The following is a 14,199-nucleotide window of genomic DNA, read 5'->3' on the forward strand; positions in this document are numbered from 1 at the left end:
CTAGAGTTGGAAGGTCCATGCAAGCCATCGAGTCCAACCCCCTGCTCAATGCAGGATCAGCCTAAAGCAGCCAGGATAAGTATCTGTCCAGCCCCTGCTTAAAGACTGTTAGTAAGGGGAAGTTCACCACCTTAGGCAGCCAATTCCCTGTTGAACTACTCTGTCTGAATTTCTCCCCCCCCCCCATAGTTAGCCACTCCTGTTCTACATGTAGTTTAAAGCCATTACTGTGGGTTCTATCCTCTCCAGCCAACAGGAACCACTCCCCTTGGTTTCCTCTGTTCAGTTATGTCAGTAGTATTCAGCCTTGCTCAAGCTCACCATTAACCTCAAAGCAATAATAGCATAGGACTCCCCAAGCTGCGAGCATGTGACATCAGAGTAAGGAGGATCTAGATCAGGGGTAGTCAAACTGTGGCCCTCCAGATGTCCATGTACTACAATTCCCTTGAGCCCCTGCCAGCGTTCGCTGGCAGATGCTCATGGGAATTGTAGTACAAGGACATCTGGAGGGCCGCAGTTTGACTACCCCTGATCTAGATCTATAGCACACTTAGTTGGGGAGCGGTGGTCTGTGCTGAAAGTCATTGGTAGATTGAGTTGTCCGAGTGGGGGAAGAGAAAGAAGTCAAAACCTAGGATAACAAGTGATCTTCAGATCTGTTCCCCTGGGGAAAGTGGTTGCTTTGGAGCATGCAGCTCTCTTGAGGTCTTTCTCAGGAGACAAAGTTCTTTTTCTCTACCCGAAGGAGTCTCAAAGTGGCTTACAATCGCCTTCCCTTTCCTCTCCCCACAACAGACTCCCTGTGAGGTAGATGAGGCTGAGAGAGCCCTGATATTACTGCTCAGTCAGAATAGCTCTATTGGGACTCTGACTAGGCCAAGATCGCCCAGCTGGTTGCATGTGGGGGAGCAGGGAATCAAACCCGGCTCACCAGATTAGAAGTCCGCACTCCTAACCACTACACCAAGCTGGCTCTCTGCCACTTCTGGTCTCTGCCACTCCTTTTTCTGCCTCAGAAAACTCTTTACTCAAAACTCTTTCTCCACTCAGGACTCTCTTTCCCCTCAGTTCTCTCTTCTGACTTTCCTTCAGGAACAAAAATCTTTTTCTCCCAAATTCCAATGAGGAGCCAAATCCACAGTTGTTCATATTGCTCTTACCTATTTTGAGAAATGAGGAAGCCATTCATGAATTCTTCAGACCACTCTTTCAATGACTCCCAAGCCATCAGAAGTGTTAAAGAATCATAGAGTTGGAAGGCACCTCTAGGAAATTCACAATTCTCTGCCCACCCACAGTGATTCCAATATCCCTAACCATAAACCCTTCTGGATACCTGGTGCAAAAGTTATTGTGGATTCTGAGAGGGGTGAATGTTGTCCTCTAGGTGAATGTCTGGAGAATATAGTTATCTGCCCCGCCAGTGCAGGAGTATTGGCTGAGTATTTTTGGCAGAGACCCAGGACATTAATATAGCTGTCATTAGACCCTGAAAGGCTGAACGTTCAGGATCCGTTACTGGGGGAAAACATCACATTTACTTTCCAGCTTCAAGAGCCTTAATTAAGATGACATTCCACGTTCCGTGATTATCCAAATTGTTGCCCGAGTTACCTTTGATGATATTTTCCCACCTGTCACTAAACTCTGAGATACGCCTGCTACCCTGAGCTTGTACGTACTGATTTATTAATTGCCAGCCATATGGAAATGTGTCAGAGTGATATCCCCTTTATTCTCGACTACTTTGTGCGAAGTGGAACACCTGCAGGTGGGAAGTCGGCATGCAGCATCCTGGCACGAGGTGATGCCTTGAATAGTTGAGAGCCTGTCTAGCCCAATACCTGCTTTCAATGTCGTTTCCTTGTCTGTCTGTCTTTGCAGTCCAGCGTTATAAAACTGACCAAGCCGGTAGCACTGTGGACCCAGCTTGACGTGTGCAAGTGGCTCAAGAAGCATTGCCCAAATCAGTATCAAATCTACAGTGAGTCATTCAAACAGCATGACATAACTGGTAAAGTATGCAATATCAGACATATTTTTGCTTTAGAATTGGTGTGCTTAATCCTTCCCCCCCTTGCAGTCTTGTATCGGCGAACAAGTTGGATAAAATGCATATTGAATTATTTGACAGTTTTGCAGCCGCGAGAGATCAGGAAGGAAGAAACAGCAAATGCGGCAAATGTTATTGAAAGGGATGATTCTTGGGAAGTGTACGGCAAGAGAGTCTTCTTGACATTAAAGGGCTGGGGTTTCAGTTGTTTTGTTGTTTTTAATCATGCAGGCCCGCCTTGAGAATTTGGCTGAAAGGAAGGGTGCAGATAAAAGTAAATCAGTAAATTCTGAACTACGGGGCTTTATAGCTCTGGGAAATCAAGAAGTCTGCAGTAAAACACAAATGCAGAATGTCCTAGGTTCATTCTGTGGTATCTTTAGTTAGAATGGCTAGCCATTGTTTTGAGACGGGATGCTGGACTGGATGGACTGCTGGTCAAATCCAGTAGGGCTCTTCTTATGTTCTTAGGATCTTGGGTACCAAAAGGTGAAGAAAGCCTGTTTCTTCCTGAGACTTTGGATAGCTGCTTCCAGGGAGCATAGACAATATTGAATTAGATGGACCCATGGACTATATAGGGGGATTATATATTAGTATGACCATGTTGGAGAGCAGGAGCAGCATCAAAAACAAACTGGACTCCAGTGTTCCTTTCTGTTCTGCAGAACCTTCTGGTGTATCTCTCTGCACTATTTATATTCAGCTGGTGGGTCAGTGACCATGGTCTGAACATAGAGTGGATGCCCTGTTGGGCATCAGCTTTATGGTTGTTTTGTTGTGGGAAAAGTGGAAGAGAGCAAACAGAGACAATGAGGGGCGAGAAGGAGAGAAGTCCTTTTCTCTTGCATATTCTGTTTATTGGGTTGGATCCAGAACAGATTTTCCATGCATGGAAAAGAACTTTCCTGCCTTCCCCCTCCCCACTTGCAGCTCATTGATCTCATTGATCTCATTGCTTTAGGATGCTTAGGGCTAATCCTGCGTTGAGCAGGGGGTTGGACTAGATGGCCTGTATGGCCCCTTCCAACTCTATGATTCTATGATTCTATGATTCTATGATCTCCAACCAGTGCTGTTTCTGTGGGGTAGAGGTCTTTAGCAGACACGAGGAATTGGTGGAATTTGTCAGTTTAGTTTTGATACAACCTAATTATTTTTTTTAAATGTATATCCCATTGAGTTGGATAGCCCAGGATGACTAGCCTAATCTCATCAAATCTCGGAAGCTGATCAGGACTGGTTCTGGTCATTATTAGGGTGGGGGACCCCCAAGGAGTACCACGGTCATGATGCCGAGGCAGTCAATGGCAAAACCACCCCTGAACCTCTCTTGCTTGGAGAACCCTATGGAGTCACGCACGTCTAATGCAACTTAATGGCCCCAAATCAATATGTATAAAATTTCCAATAATCAGATTGTCGCAGATGATGTGGAAACACATCATCTGCAACAAACTGATTCTGGAAGGAGAGCGGTGGTTCAAGTGTTGGATCCAGGAAACCTAGGTTCACATCCTCACTTTGCTATGGAAGCTTGCTGTGTGACTTTGGGACAATCACACACTCTCAGCAAAACCTTCCCCACCAGGCTGTTGTGAGGAGATGGTGAAGGACACAAGAAAGATATAAGCTTCTTCAGATCCCCCGTGGGAAGAGTATATATGTAGGAAAGAAAGAGTATATATGTAGGAAAGAAAGAGTATATATGTAGGAAAGAAAAAAAAAGTAAATGCTGTGTGGAATCCCAAAGCATTTAAAACACAAGGGAATTATTATTATTATTATTATTATTATTATTATTATTATTATTATTATTATTATTATTATTATTATTATTATTATTATTATTATTATTATTATTATTATATAAAAACCATATAAGTATGGTGCCTCGTCCAAGGCTAGCAGCAGCTATGAACTCAGGAGATAGAAAGCAGTTCTCAAAAGAGCAATGATCCTGCCACTGATCTTGACAGAAGGAAAGTACCACATTACTCCTGCACAAGGTCTCTTGAAGCTAGCAATTACCTGGGGATCTAGTCTGAGGATATGAAAGATCTGAAGACAAGAACTTTTCTTCATGCTTCATCTTTACCTCTAGTAGGAACATAGGAATTCTTCTGTTAAGATTTATTGACCCACACAGGGTTTTCCCCCTGCTTTGTTTATTTATTTATCTTTGTGTATTTTGTATATTTGCAATTATCCTCCCCCATGTATTTCCAACATGTTAGCTTGATCCACCTGGATGTTACCAGCTTGAAAACAAGGGTCCCCAACATGGTGTCCAGGGGCACCACAATGTCAACCAACAACTTTCTGGGTGCCCAGCTGTGGGTGGAGCTAGGTGGGGCTTAGCCCCAGAGGCATGGCTCTTCAGACACGTCTCAGCTGATTCAAACCACTTGGGCTTGTTTTTCCAAAATGACTCCAGCTTGGCAACTCCCACCCATGGGAAAGGGATGGGAAATAGCAACCAGTTTTTCACTGAAAACTCACCTCCGTGGCAGTCTCTCCAGGTGCCTGGTATCTTATTTCCTTTTCAATTACGAGCTAAAAGATTGAAATTACAGCACTAATAGATTTCAACATGATAAAAACCTAAACAGCAAACAAAAGTCAAGCCCATAGCAAAGAGCTAAAATAAATAATATCCGTATTACAAACGAGCGGTCATAAAGTTAATGAAGAGATATCAACTCTATTGAAAAGCTTTAACGTGTTTTCTGTTGTTGCTCGATTGGAATGGGGTTGTGTGGGAGGCCGCTGCTTGAGCAGAAAGCCTTGCAAAGTCACAGTGCTGCTAAAAGAGCAAGCCAGCGGTTCACAGGATCCCGACCTGATGCTGGGAACGCTTGCAGTTCCACCGTTGCAAAGTTGACAGTATATCAGGTCATCTTGCTGTCTGGGATTTAATAAGTTGTTTTGAACAGGTCGTACGCTGGATTCTTCACCTGCCGCTAATTAAGAAAAATCCAATCCCTTCTGCTGGCAAAGGATTTAATATTGGAGCTTCTAATTGTGTAGACTAACCAATGCTAAACCAGACACCCCAACAGAGATCCCATGTAAATCCGTAACAGTGGAATTCAATAAATTTCTGCACGTGTGCTGGTAGCTCTGAATGCAAATTTTAAACTATTAGGTTAGCCTTTTTCAACCTTTTGACCATGGAGTCGCCGCTGAAATATTATTCAGGATTCCAGGTATCAGGAAGTGATGTCATCTGGCCACACCTTCCTGCCACATCCCAAGATGTGAAAGATCCGTGGCAGCAGAGGTTTAAATGTCTGAGGCCAATCGCCTTCCCACCCCCTCCAGGGCCATCATTGGCCAGTTTGGGAGGGGGTGAGTCAATCTGCCCAAACCAGAGTAGAATTATGTATTAAAAAATTAGCCCCCTTTTTTTTAACAGGAGGAGAGGGCTCTCCCCAGCCGCCATTTTGAAACCTCCCACACCATGGTACTATGGAGGGGCTTTTGTGTTTCTGTATGTGGTTGGGAAACCCTGGACTAGGTAAAGTTGTAATGGTGAGAGAATCCACATTCACGTGCACCAGGAAGCTTTAGGAGAGGGGCTTTCTAATTTTGTGCAGAATGCATACGAAGTGCCGAAGCAGCAGAAGACTGCCTCATACTACTTCTAATTTATAGGGGGCAGAAGGGAAGTGACAAATCACTTGGAGATGGGCCAATGCTCAATGGTTGAGCATCTGTGTAGCATGCAGAAGGTCCCAGATTTACAAAACTGAAGATGCCAGGGATTGAATCATGGACCAAGCAGATACTCTACCAGTAAACCATAACCCCTCCACATAACATGAATCACTGGAGGCCACTTAAAGGAATTAACCTGCATGGTGGCCCAAATACTCCTAGTTATGGGATAACCCAGCACCTCCTGTCTAGGCAGCTGCATTACTTGACACACTTAGTTGCTACATATACACTGTAGAGTGCGAACAACAAGCACCTGGCTTTAAACAGCTGTGCACGCACGCTTCCTGGTCTAATTCGGTGGCTTGTCGAATTGCACTGAACGAATCGCCGATAAAATCGCCCACATGTAGAACTTTTGTATGGACCAGATTTCTTGGGACTGAGCCTGTCGTAAAAAGAGCCATTTCACATATTCAGCAGCAAGCCATCCGCCGCCGAGTTTGTCTGAACGACCAAGTCCAGTCTTATTAACAGAAAAAGAGAACCGAAGGTTGGTTTTGCAGGCTTTCCCAACAGTGATGCTCTAGAGAAATGTAATAATTTCCGTTTCCTCAAGGGGGAGCTTGCATACAAATTTACTAAGCCAATTTTTTTTTTTTAATGGCGCATATGTCCCAGTGTTGCTTGCTTGTTTAGGTCACTCTGTAATGAGAATCCCGCCTTAGAGAACGAATTGCAATTATTCCGAGAGCTATAATTTAATAGTGTGGATGCATTTTATCCATGTACCTGTCAAAAGGTTTGCGTTCCAAGAGACTGGACTTGTTATGCTAGCCTCTGCAGCTATATTTGCTTCGATTTTGGTCACTCCCCTTCTTTTTTCTTCTTCTCCTTTTCTCCTTTTGTTTTAAGTCTGTCAAAGCTTTATTTTCTCTGCATTTTCCCTGGGCGGTGAAACTCATTTATTTCTCCTTTTTTTGTGTGCTTGTGTGTGTACATGAGCAAGAGAGGGAGTTTTCCCTTATTAAACAAAATTCCAAACGCTAACCGAGGCTCGTTCTCATAACAACAGGAAGTGGATTGCCTCCTCATCTCTTTCGTTAGGCCCGTTGTCAGATGACACCGTCTGGGTGCAAGCTTTTGAGTTCACTGGAACTTTTAATCAGGCCGTGTCTTTAAGGGAGGGAGGGCGGGGGAAGAAAAAAGATGCCTCAGACTGTGACTTTAAGGCAGGGGTAGTCAAACTGCAAGAGCCTCTTGTGGCGCAGAGTGGTAAGGCAGCCGTCTGAAAGCTCTGCCCATGAGGCTGGGAGTTCGATCCCAGCAGCCAGCTCAAGGTTGACTCAGCCTTCCATCCTTCCGAGGTCGGTAAAATGAGTACCCAGCTTGCTGGGGGGGTGGGTAAAACGGTAATAACTGTGGAAGGCACTAGCAAACCACCCTGTATTGAGTCTGCCAAGAAAACGCTAAAGGGCGTCACCCCAAGGGTCAGACATGACTCGGTGCTTGCACAGGGGATACCTTTACCTTTACCTAGTCAAACTGCGGCCCTCCAGATGTCCATGGACTACAATTCCCAGAAGCCCCTGCCAGCATTCGCTGGCAGGGGCTTCTGGGAATTGTAGTCCATGGACATCTGGAGGGCTGCAGTTTGGCTACCCCTGCTTTAAGGCCTTCTCTTGTCAGCATCAGCATCAGCATCCACACTGTCTATGAAATGCAGGTGTGCTGTTTTTAAACAGTGCTGGTGTCAGGCTGTAACCTTGGCTTTCTTTGAAGAGGAGGCAAAAACAAAACAAAAATGGAAGCAACCAATGTGTTTGAGTTTTTGAATATTTGTATTTTTTAGGAGAACAGATGTCAACCCCCACAGTGCAAGCAGCCATATATTTCAGTAGCATTTTGGCCTTTAGGAAAAATGGACCAAAATACACACCGGACCAGCCTTTCCCAACATTTAATGGGAGAGAAATCCCAGTAGTGGTGCAGTCTTAAAGAATATGGCTGGGAAGCAGAGCAGAGTTGGTTCTTAGATGCTGCTTTCTCTATCCGAAGGAGTCTCAAAGCGGCTTACATTTCCCTTCCTTTCCCTTCCCTTTCCTCTCCCCACAACAGACATACTGTGAGGTAGGTGAGGCTGAGAGAGCCCTGATATTACTGAAGAAGAGTTGGTTCTTATATGCTGCTTTCTCTACCCGAAGGAGTCTCAAAGCGGCTTACATTCACCTTCCCCTTCCTCTCCCCACAACAGACACCCTGTGGGATGGGTGAGGCTGAGAGAGCCCTGATATTACTGCTCGGTCAGAACAGCTTTATCAGTGCTGTGGCAAGGCCAAGGTCACCCAGCTGGTTGCACGTGCGGGAGTGGGGAATCAAACCCTGCTCACCAGATTAGAAGTCCACACTCCTAACCACTACACCAAGCTGACACCACTGCTGTCGGTTGCCTTGAAAACCTCTGGGTTCACCGTAATTTGGCTGCAACTTGAAGTCATTTTCCACCTCCAGGGCCCCTAATTACCATTTCTTCTGTTCCCATTTCAAAAAATGCATTAATATGTTGGAAGACCAATATAGAGCTTCAGTACAAAGCAAGTGTCTTCCTTATTTTTATTTTCCAGCATACCTACAAACAAACAAAAAAACCCTAGTCGTATTGATTTTCTGCATTCACCCTCAGGATTATAGAGGAAACCTGCCATTTAGAAAGAGGATGATGATGTCTAAAAACAGCCCCTTTCAAGCTGTTTCCGACCGTGGCCCTTCTCCAAAAGAATCCGTGGTTGTTTAGACATCATCATCCTCTTTCTAAATGTCAACTCTCAGGTGTAACTCGGGAAAGTCAACCCTCAGGTGTCACTCAAAGTAACAAGCATAGTACAGGGGTTGGACTAGATGACCCATGAGGGTCCCTTCCAACTCTTTTATTCTGTGATTCTAACATTAGCAAAAAGATGATGAGCCTATCGATAGGGTTAAATTTGGAGGGATTTTCGTACCATTTCAGTCTTTTAACACCTTTTTAGGAACATTCAACATTTTAATGAAGTTATTTTAAGACGCGCTTGTACGCTTGGTACTGTTGTCCACGGTCCTTTTTGACAGTTGCAGGCTCGCCCTTGTTGAAACTTATTATTCCAACTCCTCTTTGATATTATCTTGTGATCTCCCTCTCCCCACTTTCTTATTGGAGTTTTAATGAAATCAAGGTTGCTTCAATAGGAATTAAGCCATCAAACGCATAAGCCCAAAGCCTCACACACAGTCACTTAATGCTCATTTTGCTTGCTAAATTTTAACTCTACAAGACCTGGTATTTGAAGTGGGGGACGAAACCAAAGAGACAGAAGAGTCAGGCATTAGCTTTGACTTGATTTGGAAATACTCCTTAGGCCAGGGTTAGTCAAACTGTGGACCTCCAGATGTCCATGGACTACAATTCCCACGAGCCTCTGCCAGCGTTTGCTGGCAGAGGCTCATGGGAATTGTAGTTCATGGACATCTGGAGGCCCGCAGTTTGACTACCCCTGCCTTAGGCAATTGCTTGAGGAGCGTAGCCACAGGTGGAGTTGGTGTTACTCCACACACACACGCGCGCACAGATAACCTGCCAGAGATGAGAATTTTGTGGACCAAATTTAATTTCTCTCCAGCAGGCAATACAGAATCAACCTTTTGGAATTTGATCTGCTCCAGGATCAATAGTTACAGATTATTTGTGTCCTATCCGACACCCTGCTGAAGCCAGACAAATATGAACTCATTGCAACTGTGACAATTGATACGAGAGAAAGTATATGGGAGAGGCCTTGGCAGACCAGTTAATTGGGGACTGCATTTCTTGATCCATTTGACCATCAGAAAGTGCAGGGATGCTTCTTCCACAACCCTACCCCACTTGGGGAGAAGAGTCCTACAAGCATACCTACCTCCTCTATTTATTGATGAATTGACGTCATATATACCGTATATACTCGAGTATAAGCCAACTTTTCCAGCACATTTTTAATGCTCAAAACCCCCTTTAGGCTTAACTCGAACGAGGATCCCCCACTTACCTGTTATTGTTGATATCGTATTGTTTTTGTTGACCCTCTTTTCCACTTACAGAGCTAGTTGACTGTTTTTCTTTAAAATAAATATTCAAAAACATTTAACCTACTGATGCCTCGATTAACGTAATTTTATTGGTAGCGATTTTTATTTTTGAAATTTACCAGTAGCTGCTGCATTTCCACCCTAGGCTTATACTCGAGTCAATAAGTTTCCCCAGTTTTTTGTGCAAAAATTCAGTGCATCGGCTAAAATTTGGGCCAGGTAATGCTCGAGTATATACGGGTACCCTGCCTTTCTCCCCAGTGGAGACTTAAAGCAGCTTACGATGTCCTCCCCTTCTCCATTCCAAGTGGAATTTATGTATATATGAGGGACAGTGTAATGGCAGTCACCTAAAACATCCCATCTTATTCTCTAGTTTAAAAATTAAAGATTTTACACAGCCTGCAGACACCTTAAGACTTCCTGATTCACCTAGCCTAGGTAAAGGCAGGAGAACCTTTGTGTTTGTGTGTGTGTGTGTGACAGTAGCCAGGATCCTGCTTATAGTCTTCATGAGTGGAAGAATAGTCAAAGTGTGTTTAAAGGGATCACAGGGCCTTTAAATTCATTCCAGGTTTACTTTCCACTTGGAGAAGGCATTTAAAGGGATTGCAAGCCCTTTAAACACTCCCCATTGAAAGCAATAGTAGATGATCTCCTCTGATCAATTCTCCATTATGCCCTATGGAGACCATTTACTATAATGGAGCTAAAAAACTTTGGGATTCCTGAACATTTTCAAATCCAAACACTGTACCAGTATTGGGATTCAGGATTATCGGGAAGTGCCAATATCTTCCAGGTACAATACACCCAAACCTGAAAATACCGATTTTATTCATAGTCCTACTTGTGATACCTGAAATTCCAGAGCTAGCAAACATTCAGGTGCTTTAACTGATGCAATACTGACAACCATCAATCTGTTTGATTAGAGAATGCCAGTAAACAAAAAGTAAGTCCTGAAAAACTCCCAAGGAGAAAAGCAGGCATTCTTCAGCTGCCAGGGGAAAGGAAGGACTGTTTTCAAGGGAGGAAAGAAATGTGATTTTAGAATTTGCGTGGTTTTAAATGGAAAAGCCAGAAGGCAGATGCAGACAGCAATCATGAGGAAAATACTGAAAAATCATCAGCATGGTTTTCTGGAAATGCTGTCAAGGATCCTTTTTTTAAAAGTATTTTCAATATTTTAATATATTTATTTTGAGAGAGGGCTTCTTTCAAATTGTCCAGTGTGGTACAATATTACTTGTCCTAAGTGCGTTGAGCCAGTGTGGTGTAATGGTCAGACTGTGTAATTAGGACGAAATAAATTCAGGGATCTCATTCCTACTGTGACATAAAAAAGAGCAAGATCGGCACGGTGGGACAAGAGATGGAACTGAACTGAGAAACCCGGGGGGAGGGGAAATTATATACAATCATCATGAACAATGGCCCTTTCAAGGATCGCTGCCTTGTTGTGGCAAAGGGACTTGCGTAGCTCAGTGAAGCTATGAGCTATGCCATGCAGAGCCACCCAAGATGAACAGGTCATAGCTGAGAGCTCTGACAAAAGGTGATCCACTGGAGAAGGAACTGGCAAACCACTCCAGTATCTTTGCCATGAAAACTCTATGGACAGTACCAGAAGGCAACGCAATATGTTGCCAGAAGATGAGCCTTTCAGTTTGGAAGGTGTCCAATATGCCTTTTGATTTTGAGCAGACGGCTAGTACGAGTAGCACCAGAATGAATGAAGTGACTGGGCCAAAGCTGAAAGGACGCTCAGTTGTGGATAGAACTGGAGGTGAAAAGACAGTCCGATGCTATAAAGACTTTTATGGTAGAGGACAGAAAGGCTTGGAGGATCATTGTCCATGGGGTCACGATGTGTTGAACACGACTTCACAACTAACAACAACAACTTGAACAATGGACCTTCATGCCATTGGTCAGTTTTGGTTTTATTTCTGTGAAAGAACCCTTGCATAATTTTATGGTTGGGGGTCACCACAACATGAGGAACTGTATTAAAGGGTTGCGGCATTAGGAAGGTTGAGAACCACTGCTTTAAAAGATCATAGGATAGGCCACATTATTTCCTTTCCTCCATTTTTTCTTATCTCCGGATACCACACCCTCAATACAAATCAGGCTCATGCATGCTTGGGACATGTTGAACATCAGCATATAAGAAGGATGTAGCAAAATTGTTCTCTCTTGCCCCAGAGGGACAGACCAGAATGGATGGGATGAAATTAATTCAAAAGAAATCCCATCTAAACATCTGGAAGAAGTTCCTGACAGAGCGGTTTCTCAGTGGAACAGGATTCCTTGAGAGGTGGTGGGTTCTCCATCTTTGGAAATTTTTACACACAGGCTAGATAGCCATCTGACAGAGAGGCTAATTCTGTGAAGGCAAAGGGGTGGCAGGTTACAGTAGATGAGCGATTGGGATGTGAGTGTCCTGCATAGTGCAGGGGGTTGGACTAGATGACCCATGAGGTCCCTTCCAACTCTATCATTCTATGATTCTATATGCTTCTCTGCCCAATCTGGATGTGGCTCCCTGGGAGGATGTAGTTTAGTTCTGAAGACATCAGTGATTTACAGATCTCCTCCCTCCATTTCAAATCACAACTTGAACATCAACTTGCTACATCCCTGTATGGCCTGGCACCAACATGCCTTAAGGACTGCTTTCTCCCATGTAAGCCTACCTGTTCATACCAGTCATCTTTGGTTGCCCATGCTAGACATGCAGCAACCTGACAAAGGGTTGTGGCACCAAAACTTTGAAACTCCTTTTCCAAGGAGATTTATCTGTCTTCCTCTATCGATATCTCCCACCAATGGTTGGAGATTTATTTCATTTGGTTGGCAAACCTCAGTAAGATTATTGGCCCTCTTCCTGGTTCTGATGTTGTTTGTTTATGTGTTTTACTGAATCAGTTTTATCATCATTTTAAATGTTTTTAATTCTTCAGCTGTTTTAATGTTCTCATGGTTGCCATCTTGGGGACCCTGATCAGCCAGGTTTTAAATAAATATATGCATATGTTTTAAGTAAATATAATAATATTGGTTATCAGTGCTGGGAAATATGTCCTTTTCACATAGTTTGGAGTCAGGTTTGTAGTAGGGGTGTGCATTCTACTTTGCAGCTTGGAGTAGACTGACTCTGAGGCGTTTAAAGGGATCTTGGTCCCTTTAAATGCCTCAGACTGACTTTGCAGCTTGGAGTGGACTGACTCTGAGGCGTTTAAAGGGATCTTGGTCCCTTTAAATGCCTCAGACTGACTTTGCAGCTTGGAGTGGACTGACTCCAAGGCATTTTGAAGGATCTTGGTGGGTCCTTTTCACTGCTTGAAGGAGTCTCAGAGTTTGGCAGGACTGTGACTGGCCCAAGGTCACTCAGGTGGCTGCATGTGGAGGAGGAGTGGGGAATCAAACCTGGTTCCTCAGATTAGCGGTCACCATTCTAAACGTCTCAGACTTTACTCCAAGCCATGGGACTTCATGGGTTGGAAGGAACTGACTCCAAAGCAAAGGGTTCTCAGCCTTGGACTCGTGGAGCTGAAAAAATTCAGCATTTGAATACCATGTTGTCATTAGATTTAGAAATATTGCAAAATACCATTGTTTTTCAGGTTCAATATGCCAAACCCTGTAAAATACTATATATGTAGTTTGCTTTTGCACAGCCATAGTCCAGAGCACAAGAGACCTCAAAGCTATTTGAGGAAAATACCCCAGGTACTCTGAGATATTTCCGTAATCTATCTTTGAGTTCCCTTGTGCTCCAAGTATTCTGAGATATTTCATTGTCTCTAAGATACCATAAACACATGTACAAATTGTACACTGTCCTCCATATGGTTAGGCTACCTTAACTTTCAAATATGAAAACACACAGTCCTTTCTTGTTCCCCCTACTCCCTGGTATTTAACTTTAATATGCTTTGAGCTTCCTATTTTTAAATAAAGAGTACATAATCTTGAACAGCAGGATCTCTTTTCTTAAATTTGTTCTGGAAAGGACAACAAATCCTTCAATCACCATCCAAGGACTCAAAATTTTTTTATGTTTTCAGATATGAATATAACAGACCTTCCGGTCTGTTTATGTCTATGTTTGTTTCAGCCCAAACACTTGTATACTGCGTATCCGGCATGATTATTTTGTTTTCCAGTTTGTTGCCAATGGTATTTTGGCAGCTGTCAAAGAATTAGAAGCAAATTCTGAATGTTGCCTGCACATGAAATCTTCCAGACATTCTGCCTGAGCCAAGTCCTATCTGACTTGCATCCAGATCCATACCTTTCCAAAGAAGATTTCAACTTGTCGATATTATTTTTGTTCTTGATTTCCTTGTATTATCATCAGAAGTATTGATATG

At 43.5% G+C, this 14,199-nt stretch overlaps 1 protein-coding gene across 5 annotated transcripts in view; it reads left to right on the top strand.

Moving 5' to 3' along the window:
* The window catches only part of SAMD12 (sterile alpha motif domain containing 12), a 219,336-nt gene that overhangs the window by 57,478 nt on the left and 147,659 nt on the right, over positions 1-14,199 (top strand). For 4 of the 5 annotated variants that reach the window (XR_013233990.1, XR_013233991.1, XM_077351612.1 and 1 more), the window contains exon 3: positions 1,888-2,017. Coding sequence is in view for 3 of the 5 variants with exons in the window: in XM_077351612.1 (XP_077207727.1) it covers positions 1,888-2,017 (130 nt within the window). In the remaining 2 variants the exon portion in view is untranslated. The remainder of the gene's footprint in view (positions 1-1,887; positions 2,018-14,199) is intronic. The other variant, XM_077351613.1, reaches the window with a different exon arrangement.

Source organism: Paroedura picta, chromosome 9 (assembly GCF_049243985.1).
Source record: "Paroedura picta isolate Pp20150507F chromosome 9, Ppicta_v3.0, whole genome shotgun sequence".
In the NCBI taxonomy this organism is placed as follows: domain Eukaryota; kingdom Metazoa; phylum Chordata; class Lepidosauria; order Squamata; family Gekkonidae; genus Paroedura; species Paroedura picta.